The following is a 25,508-nucleotide window of genomic DNA, read 5'->3' as shown; positions in this document are numbered from 1 at the left end:
TACTGTTATCCCTTGATTTCTAACACAATTTCACCATTTAAACAAAACCATAACTCAAAATCATTATCTTTCAATTCAATCTCTCAAAATCAACTAATTCATCAAATACCCACAATAATCAACTCCTAACCTTCAAATTAATTCATCAATTAACTCAAAATACAAACTTCAAAGCTCTAAAATTAATCAAAACCGAAATTTAACATATTATACACTTAAAACTATAAATCTTACCTTTTTACTTATTTCCTCTACTTCTCTTCTCCTTCCTTTCCTTCTCTCCTTTCTTTTCTTCTTCTTCCTCTTTTTTCTCTTACGGTTTGTTCTTCCAATATTTCAGATCACATTTTTTTTTTTTTTTACTTCCTATTTATATATATCAACTATTTGTCCAATTACAACTATACCCCTAAATCATTTATTCCAACTTTTAAGCCTTCAAGGGCTTTATTGTATTTTCCAACTCATTTATTTCAAAACATTACATTTATGGAATAGCTTTCGACCATGATGGATCATTAGCAGTATCTTGTGGATTGGATTGCACGTGTTTGGAACCTACGTACTGGGAGAAGTACAATGGCATTGGAAGGCCATGTCAAGCCGGTTAGAGACTCTTTCCGAATCCTCTTTTTTCTCATGGGAATCTTGTTTTTGTTTGTTTGGAAAGTATAGTTGTTAAGTGGACTGTATTTATCATTCATATCATTTTCAGGTTCTTAGAATCACTTTTCACCCATTGGCTATCATGCAGCAACTGGCAGTGAAGATAATATTTGCTGGATATCATACGAGCCCACTCAAATCCTGTATCCCAAGTTTGAGCCCAAGAAGGCTGTTAGCTGGTCACATCATCGTATGACATTACTGCTAAGGTTTGGTTTATTTCTAATCACGTGGATTGTTTCATACAGCTGAATGCGTCGAACTTATATTTATTCTATTCTGTAATATACATGTATTCAACAGGTTTGGTCCGGCAGATATTTTAAACCTGTCAAGACATTATCAGCTCATGAAGCCAAAGTTACATCTCTGAATATTAATGCAGGCAGCTTTCCGAACTTAGATAAGTGATATATTCCCAAAGTTCTGATTATTTTACCTCTTCGCATGAACTACTTATCTTTTGTATGTTTCACCTTATTTAAACCATAATTGATGTGCTAATATCAATGCATTAGCGCCATTGCACCATTACCAGTGGTCCATGCTCAAATCATCTGTCCCTGTTTGCTGTCTACCAAGTCCCCCCCCCCCCCTATATTGACAGTTTCTTTTTTGCTAAATAATCTTCGGCTTCTGACCATTGCATTTACAATTTCTGTGCAACAAAAAATTGGCATTTTAGTTGGTTTTATTTGATTACAAAGATATGAAATGAGGCGGTAGCTATCTGTTGGTATCATACTTGCTGAGCGAGAATGCTTATGGATTTTCGTCTGAAACACCTTGAAAGTTGCTAATGGTCATGTTTTATTTATCCAGTTGTGGGAGTTGATGCTGAGATACTCAGAGGTCTGGAGAGAGCTGCAATCAATAGGATTGTCCTAACCCTCCCTGAAAGGAAGAAGAACGTGAAACTCCTTTTCCTTTCCACAGTTCAAATACCAAGTACTTTCTGATTCAGTGTAGCCCTCATTAAAATTTTGCTTATATGAATTATTAAGTTAAGGCCACATGGATTAACTATGTTCCCTTGTCATTTTTGTTCTGCAATTTACTCAATTATAATAAAGTGTCATTTGTGTCTGTGTGCCAAAGGTAAAGGGCTTGCCTTGTCTGGTGATCATTTGAATTGTCTTTGAAATGATTAATCTAATTGTTCTTCTGGACTCTGGAAAGCTCATTTTGTGCTGCTAATTTGTGAATTACCCGTCGCTTCATTTTGGTTGGATGAGTATTGCTGCTTGGTGGCAGATGGACATCATATTGCAACTGTCTCACATGATCGAACCATCAAGCTTGTATACCAGCAGAAGCAATAACAAGCATGCTATGGAGGTTGAATGAGTTGGCTTTGGACTCTCTGTGGCAAACAAGTTAATTGTTGGATTCTAATGTTGTCAATATAGCACTTCCAACTCTGCTTTGAGTGGAATACCCAACCTCAGGAAATCATTTTTTTTTTTTTCTGCTTTGAGTGGAATACCCAACCTCAGGAAATCATTTTTTTTTTTCATTCTTCTTTCTAAGAGATCATTGCTTATTGTAGGTGAAATCTCACTTCTACCACCAGATGGCTTTAATGTGCAGTGCTCCTGAAGTCTCCCTCTACGATTATAGTAGCATGTTATCCGCAATATGTTCATGAATCTGTGAGGAATTCAATATTATTTCGCAGCTGTTCTGTTTAGCTTGCTTCACAGTAACCATTGATTTTTTTTTCGTAGTATAGTTTAAAATCATCCAATTGGTGACCTAAATAGGGTTTCTGCTTCCCTTTTTTCCTTCATGTTCATTTTGGATCGAGGTTGGTGGATTATTCCTTGTGTCAGCACCCATACATCTTTTATAGACCTTTTGTTATCGAGTAAAAATCATGCAGTAAACATTCTATTAGTACATAAAACTGAAATGTCATCGATACGTCTAGACTCTCCTCATTCTCGTTGCTCATTTATGTTCATGATTTCACTCCAGGAAAAATCAGAAAGAGAAACGAGATCTCAGGGCAAGAAGGAGACTGATACGTTGGTCTTTGAGTGACACATCAGAGGAAATCTGTTTTAAGAAAAGAAGAAAGATAGCACCGGAACACAGCAGCTGTTTTCACATAACAAAGCAAGTCTTCCTCAAAGCCAAAAGTATTTCTAATTGGATTCTGAAGAAAGAAGGATTAAAGAAAAAAAAAATACATGGGGTTGGTGAAGCTAGAGGTGTACCATCCGAAACAATTCAGTGGTAACTTCGAGACCAAGCTTCAACACTTTCTCTATCTTTGTCAAGTCTCTTCCCCGTAAAGATTCAAATTACAAAATTGTGTTAAAAGTCAAATCTCAGGAAAACACCATGCATCTTTTATACAAATTCTGGCATCGGCTTGAAGTGCAAATGTCCTCCATTGAATCATGCCCTTCGTGTAACCAGTATTGCTCTTTACAGCATGATGCCAAGTCATACAACAAACTATGCCGTAAGCAAAACCTTAAGAATGTTAATGAATACAGCTTTGAAGATCGCTTCTTTGACCATGTTGCCTCATTTATACCAACCGGTAAGTAAATACCTCAACCCAAAACATATGCAGCATCCGAGTGCCTGTAAACACAGCTAGCAAATCAGTACACATATGCCAACGCCATCACAAGGCATGTGCTGACCAACCATCTTGCATGACACACCCGTGCTGAAATTTTGTTCGGACCAAGATAGGAAGTCAATGCAGTTCCTTAATCATTACAATTGAAAGTATGGCTAAAATGTAATTAATTCAACCCTCTGAACCAAGAATTCCTTGATTTTTATCAAACTAATTTAATATTGAAATGCCATCCTTGATGTTAGTGAGGTTAGGTTTTTGCTAACAAGATAACGACAAAATACTGGTAATATTGATTCAATGAAACATATTTGTATGAAAACAAGACTGAAAAATCCATAAGGAGATCCTAATTTCTCTCCAGCATTTTCAGCAACCAACAGATAAAAGAAAATCTATCTGGTGTGAAGACATTCAGACCTCATTTCTTTCTTTCATAAATCTATTATTTCTACAAAAACCCAACATTGATCACGGCAGAAAAAAAATCCCATGCTGTAGTAATTATAAAATCAGCTCAAACAAGCTAAAAAAAAATCAACAAGCTGCAACTATTTCTTTATCTTATCAAATAAATGATGTCCAACTGATATATCATTCATCAATCACCCTCTTAATCTTCAGTAACAAAACAAGCCTAATCATGTTGCAATTTGCAGTAGCAATAAGGTATTTGGGGTAAGGATGCTTGGTGCTGAGATTGGCATTTGTGGTAATGAAAAATGATGATGGTTTTGTAATAATGAAAAATATACAAGGTAGTGAACATGTTTGGTGTGGAGAACTATGAGCAGAACTTATTTGTATATTTTGAAGGTTATTTAGAATAGATAGCAGATAAGAGAGACATAGAGTAGAAGGCTTCTCCTAATTCTTTTTAATGAATATCCATAGTAATTATATGAAAAACTTAATGCATAAATATACATAAAAAGTTAATATAAATAAAAACCTAATGGATGAGCCACATTAAAAAAATGCAATGCTTAGACACGAAATCAGGGATTTTTAGTTCAGAGGGTGATCTCAAATAGGGAAAAACTTAAGGGGGTTAAACTATAATTTAGTCTGCAACTGCATTTCTATTTGGTTTGCTTTGGAACCTTCATGTTTACAATCAAGTGAGGCAAACTTAATTTAAAATGGAAAGATGCAAACTCAGGTATCAATGGTAAAGCTTAGCAATTTCAGCCAGATCTTCCTAGTTATAGCTGAATGAGATGGTTATCTGTATCATACAAACATATTGGTTTATGTGGGTTTTCAGTCGGCAGCCATTATCAAGTGGCTTGGAACTCCTGCTTACGGCCAGTGGTGCTCACTGGTCCCAAAATTGTGAGAAGCATGGGGCAGTGAAGTCCAAACCCCACAGCATCAACGAGGGAAAAAGCCCCTTCCCCACAGTGCATAAATAAAATGAGAGAAAATTTAACACAGAAATAAATCACCTGAACAAGAAGAAGATGCACGCAAAGTGAATTTTCTGACTTCCTGCCGAACATTCTCAAGTAAAAATTAACAAGTGTACCGTCATCTGTTCCTGTAAGAAGTCCTGTCTGAGGATCAAACCTGAAAGATTAAAAAAAGTCAATGTAAGCAAGACATCCATGGAAGATTGACAAAGGCCAATGAAATTCCCTAAAGCGCAAGCTTGCAGCGAGAGATTAGAGAATCTACCTAGGCAGACGATGTCGTGGACAATGCCTGAAGCCAAAAAGCTGAAGCAGAACCACAAATCAGTTGCCTAAGTGGGTAATTAGAGTTTAAAAGCTAGAGAGAAGACGAGTTATGAGATCAAACCTGAGGGACTGACAAGAGGAAGTTTAATACTTGTGCCAAAAAGAAAATCAGAAGTGTTTCACTGTTCAAAGAATGAGGGGGAAATATCAATCATGGGGTTATGAATAGGCATTTCGATGAATGCAAAGTAGAAAAACCCAGGATATTTGATGAATGTGACAATTTTTGTCCTAATAGCACAATTGATCAGCTATAATATGATATGAGATTGCATAATGAGAAAAGGAAAACCAGTGCATGGTTAAAATAGGTACAGAAAAGCAATAGGTATTTTCTAATGTGCAAACTGACAAGCATACAACAACAAAAAGTTGAAGAGGTGCAGGACGCACCTAAAATGGCCTAAAATTCCAACAACAGCCATTGTCATCCCTGCAAAGTATGTATATGTATCTCCAACAAATACTGAAGAAGGATACCTAACAAACATTAAAAAAAAAACACAAACATTACTTCAATACACAGAAAGAACAGTACAAGAATAACCTGATAAATAGAATCAAGTGTCAATACCAATTGTAAGAAAGCAAGGCCATGGAGGTTGCCAGTAAGGGTTGGACAAGATACAAGGAGAATGCATGGGCCTGTTGATACTCAGGATCCGCAGATGCTCCAATTTGCATGACATTATGTATCAAAATCTATAAAATTGCTAAGCCATGTCAGATCCCTAAGAGAGTCAGAATCCAGTTGTTCTACAAATCTTTATGCTTACCGCAGATGCAATCACAACGGTTTGACCAACTTCAAGGCCATTTATACCAGCATGAATGTTAATGCAATTGGTGCAGAAAATTGCCAAAAACCACATGTAAATCTTATATATAAATCCTGTCAAAAAAAAAAATGAAAAAACCATTAAGCATATTCTGGAATAAATGTGTCAAATGCCCTCATAGAAACACATGTTACATGGAATATGCCCTTCTGCAACCACAAAATCTGCATTCAGCATGACAAACAATAACTTGAGCAAATAGTCCCATAATTCCACCGGTAGCAGCTTGTGACTTTTATCCACAGCATTTATAAGTACTACTTCATTTTATATTTCCTTCCTGGTCAAATTACAAAAACTGAAGTCCAATACCACTCTATGCTAATATACTTATGGAAAAATCAAGGTTTTTGAATGTATAGGAATTTGATTCACTATTCACTCTTTCTCCTTGCTTCACACTTTATACAAAACAGGTGGCATACACACTTTGAACTGTTATTATGCATGGGAATACCTTACCAATTCAATATCACCAACCAAAATAACAAATTTCTCCAATGAACACATGGTTTCAGATCTATTGAGTAAACATTTCATTTTAATATCCTGTGCTCTAAAAAAGGAAAAGAAAATAACAGGCAGGCAAGGTTCATAGTTACTGAAATGGTAGTTGAAGCTCAAAGACTATATGGAGTGTTCTACAATTCAAAGATGCTTAAATGACATATGAAGTGAAGTTACAGCACAATCATTCCAGTGTTGTATGTTGAAATTATCCAGACAAAAGGAAAAAAAAAAAATTGTTGGCTCTTCATCGAGAATTGACCTTATAACTCTAGCCAATTGTTAACCTTTATGAAATTTCTATGAAACTATGGTTTCTATTTCTTTTCATATAACTGAAAATGAAATTCTAGTTTTGTGATGAAAAATCTTTAATTTACTATGAAATTAGAGGTATGTTTTCTAAATTGAATATATATTCACGATAACAAAGAATCCTAGCAAAGTAGCACATGTGAGTGCATGCATGTGTGTGAGAGAGAGACAGAAGGGGGGGGGGCAACAATTATGATAATCGATGATCTCACTGTTGAATTAGGGACATACCCAGGTCCAACAACTTGAGCCCAGCATATGGAATAAGAGGCTTTGGTATAATGATAGTTGTATGTCCAGCATATGCCATCAACAAAGGAAGGGCAGCAATTGATGGAAGCACTAATTTCCTGCTCTTAGTAAACACAAGAAAAGCCATTAGGATCCAATCAAACATCAATTTTAAAAATGCTACCACGATATACTCACACTCTCCATGGAACATCAAGGACATCATCTATGAACCCGAGTAGAGTCATGAAGCAAATGGATGCTAATGCTGCATTGTACTCAACAAGCCACTGCATAATCACAAATCATGAACACAAATCCAAAAGTAAGCCTCCATAGAAACCACAGAACAGAATAAATATTGAGGAAGTAAACAAAAACACACTTTGAAACACGAAATCAGAAATCTGCTATAAGTATATAAAAATGGTGTAAAAAAATTGCAGCATAAGATCGCTAAAGATTCTTACAATGGAATCTGGCGCAAAGGTAAAAAACTGAAACACTATTGTCAAAACCATGAAGACTACCGCAACAACAATACCCAAGGACTCAGGCCTGCCGAAAACGAAAAAGTGTGAAATCTGATTAAGAAACTAGTAAATTCACAAAAACAGCTACATAATCAAAGTCAAAGTATTTAATCTCTTAGAATTAAAATACCAATCATTCATTCTCTAACTTTTACTCGATAGTTTGACCAAGTATAAATATAACTAACAAATCAATGCAACATAGGAGACAGTCACAACTCCAAAATTATTTCTCAAATCATCAGAACTTAATCAGTAAGTGAATATAGAAGTCAAATAAAAAAACTAACCATCAATGATGAATAAAAAACAGCCAACGAAATTTAGCATCAAACAAAAGCAGAATTTACATTTACATTCAACTATAGAAATCAAAATTGAACCTAACAAAAACCCCGCTTCTCAATTTCTATCAAAAACTTCAGATCACAGACTTCCACAAAATCAAAACCGCGAGGTGCTGAATTTATAAGGGTGACTCAATCAATCCAACCCAACCCAATCAAAACCAAACCCAGATCATAAAATCAATAAAAAAAAAACACAAAACCAACAAAAAAGACTCACACTTTAACAGTGCCTTGAGGAGTGCCCTTCTTGTTGATATCATAACCAAACAAATTCCTTCTCAAAACATATTTAGAAGCTACAGGAATCATCTTAACAGTAAGAAAAAACCCAACAAGACTAAGACCAGCATTTATAAGAATAGGCTTTATGAGGTCATGTTGGATCTGGTAGTGAAAAAAGAGCAAGTAGAAATATGGGGCTATTAGTAAAAGAGAGAGCTTGAAAATGAATCCTTTTTTCGGAGGCGCAATTGGTTGGTCATTGTCTGTTTCTTGAGGACGTTTCGTTTCTTTGTTGTTTGTGAGAATTGCTTCCTTTATTGTTGTTATTGTGTCTTCTGTTGTCGTTGTTGCCTTTGAAGCTCTTTTTCTTGCCATGCTTCTGCTCTGCTCTCTCTCCTTTTCTCTCTGTTTTTGTTGTGAATTTTGTCTACTTTAAAAAAGGGGTGTGGAGAGATAACAAACGTTGATCATTTTTTATTTTTTTCTCTCAAAATGGTGTCATTGGAGCTAATCAGATGTTGCCACGTCGGATACAAAGGTCGCCACGTAGGAAGTACAGTCAAGAACAACCTTGCGATCGTTTCAAGCTTCGACACTTAGCTAGCAGGGTTTGGAAGTTGTTGGCCCAATTTTGATTTCTAGGCACCGGTGGAGGTCTAAAAACTAAGCATCCAGGGCAAAGGACAGGAATCGGAACTGGCAGTCTTTGCTCGCCAGTCAGCAACTTTGTTATGCTGTTCTGCTAATACAATGAAAGCTAATTCTGGGATTTACATGTAAGAAGGCCTTCATGTCAGCGACAAAAGGATCGATTTCCCAGCAGGCGCAGTCCTCGTTCTGCAGAATTTCACTGGCAGCAATTTTGGAATCTGCTTCAATTAACACTTCACCTCTGATATGATTTATCAAATATAGAGCTTCCCTTATAGCCATGGTTTCACCTTGTAGCACTGATCAACAACAACGTTTCCTGATAGTCTGTTTTTATATATTGAAACTTGCTTTCTCCTTGTAGATGATCTACATCAAGTATCTATTAATTATTACAATCTACAAATTATTAGATACTTCCGGAGTATCTATTAATTATTACAATCTACAAATTATTAGATACTTCCGGAGCATTACTTAGGCCTTGTTTGTTTCCCGGAAAGTAGTTTCCGGGAAACCATTTTTCGAACTTTTCTGTGTTTGTTTGTCATTAGAAAAGTTGGTTAATGAAAAACAATTTCCGATCAGCGGAAAACACTTTCTAGTCAACGGAAAACACTTTCCAGTCAATTTTAGTCAAAAAAAAAATTTGACTTGGTTTTCAGGAAAGTGTTTTCCTTTTAGCTGTGTTTGTTTTCCGGAAAGTGGTTTCCGGGAAATCACTTTCCAAACTTTCTTGTGTTTGTTTGCCAGTAGGAAAGTTGGTCAATGGAAAACACTTTCCAGTAAAAGGAAAATTTGGCTTGGTTTTCAGGAAAGTGTTTTTCTGAAAAATTTGAGGGGAAAACACTTTCCGGAAGTTGTGAAAAATTTAGAAATGTCATTATTTGCTGATTATATCAAATTTGATCCTCAAACTTTTGATTGCTATATATATTTTGTTTTGAATATTTATTTTTCAATTTCATCTCTTAAAATTTTATTTTTATATTAACTTTGGTCCTTATTTTTATAATTGCTAGTTGTTTTTTCCTTATCATTTTTTTATTGAAATTTTTTATTTATCAAATTTGATCCTCATTCTTTTGATTGTTACTTATTTTATTTGAAATAATTTATGAAATATTGATTATTATTATTTTAATTTCTTTATTTTTTAATTTTTTTTAATTTTTTAAATTTGATCCCTATTATTTTGATTATTATTTGTTTTATTTGAGATAATTTATGAAATTATATTTTTTTTTTTCAATTTCATTCTCATTCAACTTTTTAATTTGTAAGATTTGTTCCTCATTATTTTAATAAACTTGAGAAAAATAAAATATTAATAAATTATTTTCCAGCTTATTTTCCATGACATAACCAAACACTAGAAAGTGTTTTCCAGTTCATTTTCCATAACACTACCAAATATCGGAAAATACTTTCCCGGAATTCACTTTCCAGGAATTCACTTTCCTGCAAACAAACGGAGCCTTACATAAAAAAACAAAACATGTGAACGTTAATTAAAAAGCCGAAGTTTCACTAATTGATCATAATTTCAAAGTTGCAGTGGCATTCAGATCCCACCTGCTTCAAATTTTCCATAAATTCCCTATACAAGACTACAGTGCTGACAGAATTATGTTTTCTGCACCAACCGAAAGACCAAAAACATAAATACAACAGATTTGCCTCTGATCACCATCTAATTGCGTTGTCATTTGGAGTTGCTTGCCAAGACAAACTAATCCTTGTATTTTGATGGAAGATATGGTTCTTGCAAAACTAAACCTTGAGAACAAGGCCAATAGGACAGTGATCACTCCCATTAACATCAGGGACAATGTAGGAGTCATGAACATTGTCTGCTATGGATTCTGACACGAGAAAGTAGTCAAGCCGCCATCCTGTTTCAAATTTCAGTGCAGCTACATAAATCAAAATGCATTGAGATATGATTTAAACTTCTCTGAGATATCTTACAATAGCTTGGCAATTTTATGAATATTACATAAAAATGTATTCGGGCCACATCAATACTTCAAACATTAGTATAGTTACTTTTACCTTCTACATCTTCTAGAGGTGAATCATTTTTAAAAAATCTGAAGACGTTTTAAAAAAATAAAATAATGGAAGTGCTCTTTTCTGGTTAAGGATTTATAGTTTGAAACTTTTGGAATCCAGGTGGTGAGATACCTTTGTTAGTTTTCCGTCCACCATGTCGATAAACCCAGTAGGTATACCCAACAACATTAGGGTGCTGTTTTCTGAAGGTATCCACGAGTCCCTTCGATAAAAAGTTTGACCCAAATGATTGCCTTTCTTCTTCTGTAAACCCAGCGCTTCTTTTATTTCCCTAAACATGTGCAGAAAACAAGAGAAAAAGGAAAATATTATAATGTGATTATAGTTGAAAATTTTGGTGATAATTTTATGATTGTAGGTTCAAAGCTATAAACATGCATTTGAAACTCAACCTAAAATTGGGGATCCAATACATTTGCTGACCTGACCTAATTGTGAAAATTGAAAAAAACTTATTGCAAACACATGAAAGTTAAATGACTTACTGCAGGATTGTAAATATCTATCTCCTGGTGAGCACAATTCAGATCACCAGTCAAAATGACAGGCTTTGACTTTTCAAGCTCCTGCAACAAGCATGCAAAGCAGCACAAGCATTATATCAACCATGGAGATGGCTTATCAACTATGCCTTCTACAATCAAGATAACGAAGAATACATCTACCCCCCAAAATGAAGTTGTAAGTGTTCACTTGAAAATCATGCTTACTTTCATGTAATTGCTAAGAGATGGATCCCATTGTGTAATCCTGTAAGACTACAATTACAGTAGAGTTGTTAGTCCATGAATAAATCCACCTCAGAACAGAGAGCTTAGGATGATAAAAGTACATGAAATAAAATAATCTAGTATAGTGATGGAAATAGAGCCAAGGCCACTTACCAGTCTTTTCAAGCCATCTCCAGAGTTAGGAACATAAGTATTTACTAAATAAAATGAATCAAACTCTGCTGTCACAACACGTCCCTCACTATCATGGTCTGGGATGCCTAGACCATAGCAGACAGAAAGGGGCTTTATCTGTCACACAAAATGTTGATCTTCACTAAAATAAGTACTCACAAGCAAAACTATTATAAAAGCAAAATGCAAGTTTACAACTGAAAAAACTGGGATCAAACTACTTTTAGAGAGGTCAAAAAAGGATTACAACCTTTTTACCATGAAGGCAGAAATATTTGGCATTCAGAAATAGTTCTACTCAAATTCTAATCTCTAGATAAGTGGATCATAATTCCATCATGTTAGCCTTTTGACTAGCTAGAAACAACTCATTACAGTCAGCTTATATTTTCATCTATGATATTATTCCGCAATGTGGTATAATTTTATGACATGAATGATAGAGAGTCATCTACATCAGGAAAACATGTCTTTAGGAACAAATTTGATGTTCTATGATTCTAAAAAGAAATTCATGGACAGAATCGGAAAAGGATAAGCATACCCGAGAGATAATTGCAGTCCCAGAATAACCAAGTTTAGCATTGCTACATGTCCAGAAGCTATTCTCATAACCATCTATCAGACATTGTTTGATGGAATCAACATCCTTCTCCTGCTTCCAAAATCGGAGGGAACAATCAACCGTCAATTTAAACAATTTAACCCAGGGTTTGGAATGATTAGGCACCAGATGCTAGATATTTGTTCCAGCAATGAAAACAATGTTAATCAGAGAACTCTAATTAAACACCTCATGCAATCGTATGTGTAACAATACACTTGCCTGCAGTTTGGTCTCTTGCAAGCACAACACGTCAAAGTTTTCCCTTTTGGCAAGTTCAATGGCAGAGAATCCCTCTAACTTCAATAATGCTCTTAACCCATTGACATTCCAAGACATTAGCTTCACTGAGTTTCCATCAGTGAGAGGTGCAGGCCTCATGCTTCTGGGGTTATATGGAATCCACCCTTTCTGTGGCTTCTTATGTGAAAGAACTGTCCAGGGTTCAGCTTGAGGCAAAGTAACAAGATCATCGGTTTTAACTGAAAGCTTCCTCTTTGTAGTGACTATTTCAGTATCATTTTTGACAATTTCATCCTCAACAGGGGATTGTTTCATCCTTCTCTTGCTCTGTTTAAACCCAGAAACCTCTGAAACAGTGTTAATGCTCACAACGCAGCTCTCATCAGATGTACGTTTAGTATTCTTTTGCAGTGAAATATTTTCCAGAGAATTAAAGGAAACATGCTCTTCTAATTCCTGAGAGCTTTCACCTGCATGTGTGGGAAACAGCTAATTATCAGAATTTTGTAAATGAGAAAGATACTTTTTTCAATAGTTAGAGAAAGTCCTCTTTCACCCTAGCTAAGTAACAACGACCACGTCAAGCTCCCAAATTTACTGCCAGAAAACAGAAAGACTTATTTTAAAACTAGTATTTGTTACCATCTATCTGCTTGCCCATGAAATGCTTTAAAGCAAATACAAGGTCACCTTTACGACCTTTGGCAGGGACTCCAAATTTCCTGAAATTCCAAAGCCAACATTGAAAACCAAGGATCAATACACATAAAAATGCAGTGCTACTTTCATAAAAAACTTATGAAATCATTTTGATTCCAGAAAACCAAACAAGTGAGGTTAGAGACAAAAACTATTGCACTTTTCAGTCCAAACAAAACCTACATACAGATATCGGAATTTCCTTTACCTCAATGTTGCTCTAAGTTCCTGAACTGTCATCGCTTCTATTTTTGCTGGATCAGCCTTGATACTTTGAAATTCAACTGACTGGACTTGCCAGCAACTTTCCTAAAATTCAAGCCAGTCATTTATTACTCAACCATCCACTACTCCAAACATCACAAAACCATATCAAATTTATTTATTCTTTTCAAACACTAACCTCGATTAAAACATTCTCACTACAATCACCACTCATCCCCTTAAGTTTACTATCTTTCTTGTCATCAACAATTGAAGCAGCAGCAGATTTGGTTGAACTCGAGACACCTCGTTTAGAACTCATCACCCTTAATCTCAAAGAACCCAGTTGTCCAATCTTCAAGCTCCTTGGCCTAGCTGCAAAACTACAGCATTCTATTTCAATTACTGCTTTCTCATTTCAAAACAACAAAAGCTAAAAATTTTCATTCCCTTCACATTCAACTAACAGAACTATCATGTATCTTAATCAAGTTATGAACTTTCAGCGAACCCATTATTGTAAAAGCAACAAAGGTGAAGTATTTGCTAACAAAATCAAACGAAAAGGCAAAACCATGCAAAAAGCTTCAAACTTTGAACTGGAAAAAAAAGACAGAAAAAAAACTATTCAAAAAGAGTCTTAAAACCTGGAGAGATTAATGAAAGACTTGACCCCTATTTGCAACGCTTGAAGATTCATTGATCAAGAAATGAAAACCCAGTAAGATAGAGTGACACAGGGGTGCGTACGTTAAGCTGGATTGGGGCGCAGGTTAGCATTAGCAGCGTGTGATAAAGAACCGCCAATGTGGGTTTTGCTTCGAGAGGGACTGATAAGAGGATTATAGAAACACCATGTCTTTGGGCACACTTTCGCTTTTCCGCAGGAATCTCGCACAATTTATGTTTTCCAAAACTCTTGACTTTACCTTTTCTTCTCTCGACTGGCTCAGTGTCTGAAAGCTTTTCAGTTTGGACTTTGGAGTCTAGTTGTGTTTACTCTAGTGTTTAGCATGGGCAGCCGAAGTGTGAAAAAAGCTCGGCTGATATTATTAACATTAACGTTAATATTAAAAACTAAAAAGAATTTTTTTTTTTTTTTTTTTAAAAAGCATTGAGAATCGAGAATTCACTATGGATATTTTTTTTCTTCCTAGGTAAGGCATAAACACCGAGAGGAAAATAAAAATAAACAGAAAAGAAAGAAAAATGGGTTGTCTTGGCTTCACCATTAAGAGTCACCGTTTTATGAGAGAGTTTTAGCCGGGATAATTTCAGTGATATCAAGAAAATAATCATCAAAGCTTGATTTGCTTGAAATATCACTGACAAAAAGAATTTCCTAGAGCTCTCTTGCATTTTGCAATTTTTTTAGTCACGCCTTTTATCAAAAACCTTGTGTAATTTCTTATCGAAAGAACAAAAAAGACTATCAAAACAGAACCACATCGAACTGAGCTCTCTTGCATGGCTTTGGATCCTCATTGAAGCAATTTCTCTAGACAGCTAACAGAAAGAATGAAAAGCCAGCGCTTCAAAAACGTCGTCGTTCACATGGCGCATAGCGGGATCATATTTTTCTATCTGCATTCATCGCTTAGCATCCCAGTAATTTTGTTTATCGTTAACTACTCTTCTTAGCGTATACTGACAGATGTTATGATCGATTAATTTTATTAAAAACACTCATCAAGATTTCAATATGTTCATTTTAGATTTTTCATCATCAACAATGGCACCCACATGCTTTTTTATGCTTGAATTGATTTCAAATTAAAGCGAGCACAAGTAATTATGTACTTTTTCATTCAAAAATATATTAAAAAAATACTTCTTAAAATATTAACACATAAAAATTATAAAAAATAAATTTAAATAATAAAATTTAAACTTTTATAAATCTTTATTTAAGCCCCATTTCCAAACAAGTATAAATTAGTTCATTCAAATTCCTATTCAATTATTAGAAAAATATCGAGGCTAAGCTTCGTGTCCTTACTTTTTATACCAATAAATATTTGGAAAATACCTCATCACAGCTACGTTAGAATCAAAACTTCAAATATATTACAAATATATAATCTTTATACACATTCTTTTTAAAAAATCTTGTGACAAAACTTGAAATTATAACACTTTATCAAGTTTCAGATTTAGGTAAAACATGCATGTCTAAATTAATTAAAAAAGAATATTCTTATCATGATTTCACCTTGGACTCCAACAATGGAGAACATTTCAAGGGTTTCTTTAGCTAAGTTGCCATGGTGTTTTCCTCCTTTTATTGTTCTTTTTATTTGTCCGGTAATTTCCAGGCGATCATTAAAGTCGAACTACTACTTGTAACATTGATACATTTGCCTGCAAGATCTAATAAGAGCCGACAAAATTCCAAACATTTTCATCAGAATAAATCAATAGGCAGCTGCTAAAGTAGAGATTGAGGAGACGAACGGCAAAGGTCCACCTTTCGTATCTTGAATGGGGAACGGATGCTGTTATATGTTTCCCCATACAGCGTGTAAACCAGCAATTGGATTAGCGGGGGCTTCAGATTACAACTGCAGGCAATCAGCTATGGCAACCAGAAAAACTACCACGACGACAAAAATCAAGAATGTATAATCAGAATCTCGCTCTACACCTCTCGCTCTACAGAACCTAATATCTAAACCAAAATGTACATCAGCGCTTGGGTAATGATCGGGAAAGAGCCCCATGAAACTGCACATCGAAGTGCCCCATCTCAACAGTGATAACTGCTTTTCTTGCTACCTCAAGTTCTTGCTCATCAATATTTTCAAGAACTTTACATACCTCTTCAATTAATAACACGGCCAGCGAGAAGGGGGTAAGGGTTAATGTGCATGTAATGCGATCACATCTCCATGTAAATACCTTCCAGGCCAGGAGGAGATAGTGGTGGAATTGCTGAAGAAAAAGCGGCGTTGTCAGGGATCTGCAAGACCCTTCTTGCAGTTGCCTTAGATTCTCCATCATGGCCAATCTTACTTGAGGAAGTAACTCCAGCCGTGGAAGAGTTTGTAACTGATGATAAGACCTTCTGTGCCGATGCTATCACAGAGGTAAATACACCAGTTTCCCTAAGTCTCTGTACAATAACCTGTGAACAGAAAATTAAGAAGACATCAGGAATGTGGTCATTGAATTGTGCGCAGATCCACACCAAGCAAACTCCTCTGCAGTTCAAAGATGGGACTTGAAAAGGAAAACTTTGGATGGAAAATTTGGGCAGTAAAACACACCATGGGAGCATAGATGCGGGTTAGGATGCCTTTTCTCAAGAGTTTCAGGTTCAGTGCTTTGTCAGTCCACACAATGCGTTCCCGGTACCTGGTGCAATGAGGAATTGAATATGATGAGCAGTTATTTAGGATGTTTTTTATTTTAACAACCAATTATTTAGGATGCAGATATGCATTTTACGGCAAAAACCATCATCAATCACAATGATGGAATGAAAACCCGCTCATCATTGGAATTGTGAGCATAAAATCTATAATTTTATGATTGCACAATGTTCGGTATTTATGCAACTTCAAGAGGGGTCAATGGATTCACATCAAGACTGTAAAACAAAATGCAGGAAAATGGTAATATCTGTAGTACCAGTGAAGCATTTCCTCCTCAGTTGCTGTTGAAGCAATTATGAATGCCTGTTCAGTATAAAACAATGATTAGTTGTAAGTGAACATTAATAGAATACCAAGTCTTGTCATGAAATGCTCTCATCATGTTTTTTTTCTGATAAATATAAACCCGGGAGAGAAGTTGCATCAACTGCGAGGGAAATAAAAACAACATATATAATCCCAAACTAAGATTATGCCGATTGTGCAGACTAAGGTCATCTTGGCAACAGAATCAGTTCTCCTCAAAAGAATAAGAGGAGCACAAGAAATTCAACAGGCAATATTTCTACCTAGAAACACAGAACAGAAAAGAAATCCATGCATGAAAACTCACAGCTCTGTCGAATTCCAACATGAAGCATCTTTTGACATCCTCCTTTGTAGGCTTGCATCCACAACGATCACGTCTTGAAGTCAAATCAGAAAATTTAGGGTATGTGTAATGCAGAACAGCAGCCTCGTCCAATTTAACCTCGCTAGCAAAGTTTACAGAGAAACTTTTAAAGTAGTGCAACAAATAAAGAAACTATAGATTCAACTCTTTATGCATGCATTGGCAGCATCATGTCAGGATAGATGACCAGAATATGCAGATACATAAACTGAAATACAGGCAATGACTGTGAAGCGGTGACATGCCAAAAAAAGATGCTCGAATGCAATAAAATGCATGGTCAGGTCCTATTCATCTGATGGTAAATTTAAGTTCATTTCTTATATGCATTCACAAGCAGAACATACAAAAAGCAACAGCATAAAACAAGAGAAGAGTATGACATGCACATGAAATTGTCAGATAGAATGACAGTACTTGGGTGTTTTCATATAGTTATGCCATCTGTGTGCGCCATTAGGACGAAGATGATCTTGAATACGAGCAGCAGATTTCCCATTCCCATATGTCAGAAAATAGTTTGGATTACCACGGGTTGCTTCCTTATAATTTCCGAAGTATACATCTTTGGGAAGATGGTCATAGTTCTTCTTGAACATTGAAACCTACATCCACAAAAAAAAGATATGAACTAGTGATCCGCCAAAAAAAGATATGAACTAGTGGTGCGTGTCTGAGAGAGGAAATACTAAAAATCCAAAAACACATTGACAAACACATATTAGGCAATAGTTATTTGAATTAGCTTAAGTTGTGAGAAAAATAAAAGGTACCTCACTAAAAGGTTCCTTGATATCATCTCGCTCAACACTGCTCTCCTGAAATGGATTTTATGATCATCAAATTTCAAGAAGAATGGTAGTACAAAACAAGCCAATAGGTACACATTGTGTTGAGCATAAAGTTTTTGACACCAATGCCCAAAAATCAAGCTTGCAAGAAGTAATATATATCATATAAATTTTCTAAAAGTAGTTCAACTCACGTAATTTGGAAAGATAACCATATCAACATTTCCAGGCACATCCAAGAGCAACTGTCTCAAGGAATATTCACGAGCTCCAGCAGGATGAATGAGCTCATCAGTGTCAAGATGGATAATCCAGTCCATACCTGCCTCCTAAAATTTCAATACATAAAATATGTAAAGCTGTAATAAAAAATTTCAATAAGAGATGGCTTATGAAGCATATGAGAATGTACTCTCCATACCCTTGCCATGACAATAGCCATTTCCATATTGAGGGATTGCTTCACAAATAGCTCGTAGTTACATGGTTTGTAGAAGAAGCTTGACAACCAAGTCTCATTCCAGATCCGACTAATAGCCCAAAACATAATAAAAACAACAAAATTAAATGAGATTCGGTCAGATTAAAAATAACAGATATGTAAGGACAAGAATAACCAATATCAAAAAGATTGGGAAAGAAGGAGCTAGTTTTCCTGATTTTAGAATAGAATAGTGACAAGAAGAACATATAATCACCACTGAGTAGATTAGGACTGAAGCTGAGTTGAGTAACATTCAACAATGTCTAAGTGAAGGAAACAGTATCTATTCAAATACTTTACATCATTCCTAAGCACGTATATTAAGTTCATGGCCACTACAATAGACTAACAATTCAACACATAATGGTCAATATTCTTCAGAAGTTCCCTGACTGAACCACTCTATTAAATCCTTGTATCTTGAATTATCAACAAACATATCCAAGGTTAGCTGTGATTTGAAAGAGTACACAGAGCATAAAATGACAAAACTAAATCACCAACACCTAACCAACATTCTAAATATGGGCAATAGAAAAGATGCTGCCATCTTTTCTGTATATCATATCTATGAAGAGGAGAGACTGGTGTTCAAAGTATTTCAGCTTAACTAACTTAAATAGAGACATCCGAGAGAAAAGACATCAACCTTTTAGCTTGTTGTTCCTCTAATTCTCTTGTTCTATATATAACTTTTACCCCCTGCAAAAGACGTGCAAAGCCCATCAAAACAATCATTCAGAAGATACAAACAGAAAAAAGAAAAAACCACAGAAAAGCAAACACACAGCCCCAGAAGCATAAAACAAGTTAAAGCTATAACACAGATGTGGTATCAGGAAAGTGAAAATTAACTCACCGGAATCGTTTCCAAGACTTTAGATACAGTGGGGGAGGCAGCTTTCCCCTCCACAAAAAGAAAAAAAGTTGACACTCCCATAACCTTGTGATAAAAAATCCATGGTAAAGTCTGCTCTAAGCCAGCAGAGGTGCTTGTTGTTATACATATCTGCCAAGAAGCAAAATTATGAAAGCAAGTGTCTTAATTTCCATCACATAACTCATAAAAGTAAACATTTCAAAAGAACAAAACATCTTAATATCCATAACATTCAATCTGATAGCTGCATTTATCAACGATCAGTTCAGTTGTTGAACTAACGAACAACTAGGACAGATGGAGAAAGTAGTTAAGCTCCGAACAAATTACCATAAACCAGGGTATGCTAAATGAAACTAATTCTAGGACTAATATGCATTCGACTCAAATTATCCACATAGGCAATGCTAAAATGAACGGGGCAATATTCAAACAATTGTTAACACAATCACCCAACAGAAACGTTCTTGTTGATCATATCTTTGCGGTGATCAAACAATTTAAAGCCAAACCAAGACTGCATCAAAATAACTTGCCTCGCTCCTATTTTCAGTGATCAGATAAAACAAAAAATATACATTGCAGAAATCAAAATTTTTTATTTTCCGTTTTTTTTAATTATCATACACACGATCGACAGAAAATAAAGCTAAAAATATTGACTTTAAAAAAAAAAAAAAAAAAAAAAAAAAAAAAAAAAACCCAAAAATACAAACCAAGATCGTTAATAACAAAAATCCATAAATTTAAATTTTTAATGTCTAATCAATCTTTTTAATGGAATCCTAATCATATACTATCGGTACCCAGATCCTAAACCAGACCCGAAAACCCAAATCCTAACAAACCCATAAAAAATCAACCACTCTCAAAACATCCCAAAAACCCATCCCCACAAAAACTAAAAGAAAAAAAAATCACCTTGGGTTTCAGATCCGACCCGAACCCGAATTTCCAATCACGAAAATAAGGAAAAGAAAGGGAATGACTCTGACCCAGAAGATCCGTACACCCCGAACCCGAATTCCTAACCGTATCCTTAATCGACCCACTGGTAGATTCCATTCCGGGAAACTCGTGGTGATCAGGAGACCACCGGGTAATGGGGTCGGTCAACCCGCCCCGCCATTGAAGAAGAAATGCAAAAGCGGCTAAGGTTAATGGAAGAAGAGTTAGAAGTAATAATAAACGCGAAGTAAAAAGATTGGCAGAAGATGTTTGTGATATTGAGGTGGTGGGTCTTGAACCCGCCATTCGAAAGAAATAAATATAGAGAGGGGGGGTTAGTGGTGCATAAATGTGAGCAGATAAATGAATTTGTGAGTAGAGAGTGGATTTATTGAGAGAGAGAGAGAGGGTGGGAAGCCAAAGAGGGAGGGAGGGAGGAGTTGTTCTCAACGGAATGGATTACAGAACGTGACGAGAGACGGAGGACTTTTGTCGTTTGTGTGTGTTTTGCCGTCTTTCAGTTTTTTAAATTTAATTTTATTAATATTACTCTTTCTTTCTTTTATTAAAGTTTGATTGATTTATCATGAATAATAAATGTAAGAAAATCTTCTTAAAAAAACTTTGTTCTTTACAATTTTATTGTTTTAATAAATTTTATTAGATATTGATTTTAAAATTTAAACTTAAAAAATTAAAAAATCTTCATGCTAACCATTAAAAATATATTAATCTTGGTTGAATATTTGACTCAAATGAAGGCTTAGATTGTCAAGCGAATTTTAAAAAATATTTTTTTGAACAATATTTTTTTAAAAAAAATTATTAAAGTTAACATAAGAGTTGACAAGTCAAGTCAATTTAACCAAAATAATATAAAAAAAAATATGAATCAATCTAAGAGATCATGTAAGTTTAACAACTTATACTTTAAAGTTGTTAAGTAATTAACAAAAATTAAAAAGGTTTCTAAACCTCTTGTCTATATTTTTTAAATTGCATCATGGTCTAATTATATGAAATTAAGCTTTAAACTAAAAAAAAAAATACATGTTTCATCCTAAATTCATGATAATTTTTATTTTAGTCTAAAAGCTCATTTATTTTCGGTAACTGAGTCAAAGAACGGTAAAAAAAAAATTGCCAAAAAACAATAGAAAAAAAAAAAGATAAAATGATTGGTTATCTTGCAACAAAAAATAGTCAAATTTATTGTTAATGAGTAATGAGAATTCAAGTAGGTCTTTCCAATAAACATGTCTAAAAAAAGAAATCAAGTTCCGTTTTGATTTTTCAGGTTGGGTTAATTTTGGTTTTCTTTGGTGATTTTAAGATTAATATGTGGTTTATAAAGATTTTTATAATATTTATTATTTTTTTTTTATGAAAATAGATTGATAAATATATTTTCAACAAAAAAAGCCAACCTCATGATCTTTTAACCACACACAAAGGGCTAGATTTTGAGTGATATAACAAGCAAAGTATAATTTCTAATAATTAATTGTCTATTTTTTAAAAATATGTTTAAAAAATTAATTGAAATCACATTATAACATGAGAAGTAAACTAGTTGTACACTATTTGTTTAAGAGTGTGATTGTGGTTGCTTTTCAAAGTGCTTTTTTATTCGAAAATATATTAAAATAATATTTTTTTAATTTTTAAAAAATTATTTTTGATATCAGCACATCAAAATGATTTAAAAACATGAAAAAAAATTTAATTTAAAGTAAAAAAATAAAAAAATTTTTTTTTTTAAATACTTTTAAAATGTAAAAATAAACAGAATCGTAATATTATCACGCGGCATATGATATCGGTCCACTAGAAATTGTATTTGGAGATAATATTCCTCTTACTTTCTTTTTACGGTGGCCATAAGAAAACAAATAAAAATGATTGAACATAACTTTTGTAAACACAAGATTCCAAGCTTTATCAAGCATTGGCAGGATTATAGGATCGATAGATAAAGAAAGACTATCTTGAATAAGCACTCAATATCCCTTAGATCTCGTGTTAATACATAAGAAAAAAAAAAAGTAAAAATATTTATTTTCGTAATAACCTCGCCAATGAATCATCCAATATTTGCTGGTAAAGCACGATTAACGTATTACCACACAGAAAGAGGGGAGGTGGCATGCATTTTTCTTAATTTTACCCTTAGTTTTTTTAATAAGATAGCGTACCAACTTTCAATCATTTTTACTTCTCCTCCACAAAAATATTACATACCTTCTTATAATATGGTCGTTTATGAAATTAATCGCACGGTGTTAACAAATATATTTATTAGCTTGTTTGGAAATATAATAAATATTTTTAAAAATAATTTTTTTTATCACAATAATTTTATTTAATTATATAAAATTTAGCTCGAATTCAATCCAGTTTATGCCGAGCAACGAAAAGAATATGAACCGTTAAGAACCAAGAACTCGAACCAACCCATCACCACTCGTCGCATGCCAAAGCACAGTCCCGGCCATCCCACAACTTTGACGGGTTCAGACCGTTCACCGTCACGAAGAGCCGGCGGAATAAAGTCTTGCGTTGCCATTGTAGCACGAGTCAGCAAGCTGGTGTGATATTTAATTTACCTAGAAATAATATATTTTTGTACTTGGGTTCTTCGTAGCATTAACATTTTTGTTTTGTTTCTTGGCACTTATTTAAAGGGAGATTGTCGTGATGATTGTGACATGACACCAAGAGAGCTAGCATCTCCGGTGGGCTATGTTTTGATAACAGCTTTTTGATAAATGCTATGGATCATCACATAAATGCAACATTTATTATTATTTTTATATATATAAATATTAGTGTTTTGTACTAATCAATGTATATCTCAATTAGTACTACAAATTCAACTTTTAATAACTCTAAAAGTAACTCTAAATGAAAAAACTCAACATTCGATCTTAATTATACTTGTATGCCATGAATGTCTTTTTTTTTCCTTTGCTTTTTTACACAAGCAGTTTGATGTGTTTTTTAACATTTATCTTTTTTAATAGTGAAGGTATTATTAGATGAATATTCATACATGGATACTAAATTTTTTCTACTCGAATCTTGACAACATCATTTACATCTTAAATGATGTTTTCATGAGGAAATTTTTGGTTGAAGGATCCCCTCATGGATAGGTAACTAAATATTTGTTTTTTTTATTATTATAAACTGTTTTTTAAAATTTTTTACCTGAAAAAACTTTAAATTGATTTTTTTAAAATATTTTTGAATGATTTTAACATGCTGATATTGAATTTTAAAAGAAATATAAAAAAAAAAACATAATTTTAATGTTTTTTTTAATTAAAAAACATTTTTGTAAAGTATCTTGCATTACTATACCAAACACACACTAAAATACAAATAGTTATTTAAGGTTACATTTAATTTATGGCCAGTACAAAATATAAATATCCAACAAAAAAACATATTTATTAGGAAACACAAAAACAAACATAAAATAAATATGTTTATGATTTTTATCATTTTAAAAAAAACATGTCCTTTTTGTTTTAACTATTTTCATCTTTTTTTTTTTTTAATTTTGAGTTTGAAATTAAGTTGATAAGCACAAGTTTGTTAGGAAAAGATGGATATAAACCTAAGAAGATTTAATAGAAAAACTCAAATTCGTTTCGAAGTAATTACACTTCACTTTTTGTTCAAGAATTATCTATGCCTCCACCGAATAATAATAATAATAATAATAATTCAGGAGAGATGAGCACCTCTTAACCAGATTTCTTCTCAGTATACCTCCTTAAATTAGCGAACACTCGGAAGGGTAAACACTGACTCAAAACCACTACCACGAACCAGTGGAGCCCGACATCCGTAGTGGATCAGCAATGGCAACCCCTCAATAGAGGGGCGTGACATGTGCATCGTCGTCTTTATCTGAAAACCATTAGCTGAACCAATTGCATCATGGAGACATGGAACCTTACATCGAGTTCTATAAAAGGATTTCCACATGTTTTAGATAATGCGAGTGCCTAATACAATCATAATGCTGCTCTGATTATCTTAACAGTGGATGTTTCCAAGTCATACTTCGAATCATTGGCTAAACACAGCACCTAAAGAAAGCAACCACTTTCCAAGCAAGAAAAGCAAAGGGGATGTAAACGGGCCAGTGGATCACAGATGAAAGCTTCTCTTCTTTCTAACATGGCGCGGGACTGTTGGATGATTCTGCTTTATAAAGCTTAGCAACTTCTAAAATTAGTTTGCAGGTCACATGGATGATGAGAAGCAGAGGGCTCAAAAGTGTGAGATTTTCATGAAGCTTTCAGCTTCATCCTCTGATTATCACTATCATATGGGGACCATCCTCAATGATTTTCCAATTTCTATCAAGGGCACCACACCAACACCGTAACAGGGAGTCGTCAACTGATTTGATCAGTCCTTGCCTATTTGTGATAATTGGTGAAACATTTACAGAAACTAAAAGCACAAAAGGTGTTGAATAAACCTGCATCCTAGGTTTCGAAACCTTCATTTCTTTTCTGTTCGAAATCTAGTTTAAACAGTTCCTCCCTTTGTCCAAGCAAGCTTAACAACATTACACGACCACAATTTTAAAACTCTTGTTATGGCACAATGCCAGCATATAAACTTTCTTGCAGAAGCCATAAAGAAGTGCCAACTCTTATTGAAAAGTTAAGGCTTCCATTGCAACTAATATCACCTCACAAACAAACCACTCACACAAGATCAGCATTAACTTTCAAAGACGTCTCCAGCGCCTTTGTAAAGATTTGAGGTTCCTACTGAAAGTTTACTGGAAAGTCCACGGTCAAAAAATGGATGGAGATTTCACAAGCAAACCGTTCACTTAGCATCAACATTTACTTTCAAAGATGCCTCGGCGGTTAAGATTTGAGGTTTTTACATGAAGGTCTAAGGTTAAAAACGGATGGAGATATAGGAACAGGAGAAGGTTACCCCATTG

At 34.4% G+C, this 25,508-nt stretch overlaps 3 protein-coding genes and 1 long non-coding RNA gene across 13 annotated transcripts; 1 reads left to right on the top strand and 3 right to left on the bottom strand.

Annotated features, from left to right (window-relative positions):
• The first annotated feature begins 485 nt into the window (after window positions 1-485).
• On the top strand, window positions 486-3,552 carry LOC118031944 (uncharacterized). Of its 7 annotated transcripts, none has more exons than XR_012168172.1 (4): window positions 486-606; window positions 755-875; window positions 970-2,318; window positions 2,644-3,552. It is a non-coding gene; the product is annotated as an uncharacterized lncRNA (long non-coding RNA). The 7 variants fall into 7 exon arrangements; XR_012168171.1 differs by having other exon boundaries at window positions 2,399-3,552; XR_012168173.1 differs by lacking the exon at window positions 2,644-3,552 and having other exon boundaries at window positions 970-1,614; window positions 1,921-2,319.
• On the bottom strand, window positions 2,707-8,441 carry LOC118031943 (uncharacterized). Its single transcript, XM_035036465.2, has 11 exons — window positions 7,994-8,441; window positions 7,364-7,451; window positions 7,092-7,183; window positions 6,894-7,012; window positions 5,778-5,893; window positions 5,576-5,703; window positions 5,395-5,481; window positions 5,063-5,123; window positions 4,940-4,980; window positions 4,711-4,831; window positions 2,707-3,261 (listed from the first exon to the last, which is right to left on the bottom strand). The coding sequence occupies exons 1-11, from the start codon at window positions 8,371-8,373 to the stop codon at window positions 3,202-3,204; spliced, it is 1,293 nt and encodes a 430-aa protein (XP_034892356.1). The 5' UTR covers window positions 8,374-8,441; the 3' UTR covers window positions 2,707-3,201.
• Window positions 8,442-10,135: 1,694 nt separating this feature from the next.
• LOC118031942 (DNA-(apurinic or apyrimidinic site) endonuclease, chloroplastic) lies at window positions 10,136-14,413 on the bottom strand. Of its 4 annotated transcripts, none has more exons than XM_035036460.2 (11): window positions 14,028-14,413; window positions 13,580-13,763; window positions 13,385-13,485; window positions 13,120-13,199; window positions 12,457-12,947; window positions 12,175-12,285; window positions 11,610-11,747; window positions 11,436-11,483; window positions 11,211-11,291; window positions 10,837-10,996; window positions 10,136-10,544 (listed from the first exon to the last, which is right to left on the bottom strand). In XM_035036460.2, exons 1-11 carry the CDS (start codon window positions 14,078-14,080, stop codon window positions 10,423-10,425), a joined length of 1,569 nt encoding a protein of 522 aa, XP_034892351.1. In that variant the 5' UTR covers window positions 14,081-14,413; the 3' UTR covers window positions 10,136-10,422. The 4 variants fall into 4 exon arrangements, with proteins under 4 accessions (XP_034892351.1, XP_034892354.1, XP_034892353.1 ...); XM_035036463.2 differs by having other exon boundaries at window positions 13,580-13,755; window positions 14,028-14,412; XM_035036462.2 differs by having other exon boundaries at window positions 14,131-14,412.
• Window positions 14,414-15,702: 1,289 nt separating this feature from the next.
• LOC118031941 (glycosyltransferase-like At2g41451) lies at window positions 15,703-21,040 on the bottom strand. The gene is made up of 11 exons (XM_035036459.2): window positions 20,504-21,040; window positions 19,562-19,711; window positions 19,352-19,404; window positions 18,640-18,748; window positions 18,413-18,547; window positions 18,201-18,245; window positions 17,845-18,032; window positions 17,368-17,509; window positions 17,011-17,057; window positions 16,647-16,734; window positions 15,703-16,504 (listed from the first exon to the last, which is right to left on the bottom strand). Exons 1-11 carry the CDS (start codon window positions 20,834-20,836, stop codon window positions 16,259-16,261), a joined length of 1,536 nt encoding a protein of 511 aa, XP_034892350.1. The 5' UTR covers window positions 20,837-21,040; the 3' UTR covers window positions 15,703-16,258.
• Between the last annotated feature and the right edge of the window lie 4,468 nt (window positions 21,041-25,508).

This window comes from Populus alba, chromosome 16 (assembly GCF_005239225.2).
Source record: "Populus alba chromosome 16, ASM523922v2, whole genome shotgun sequence".
NCBI lineage: Eukaryota > Viridiplantae > Streptophyta > Magnoliopsida > Malpighiales > Salicaceae > Populus > Populus alba.
The sequence above is the reverse complement of the archived record's forward strand: the minus strand, read 5'-3'. Positions and strand labels throughout refer to the sequence as shown.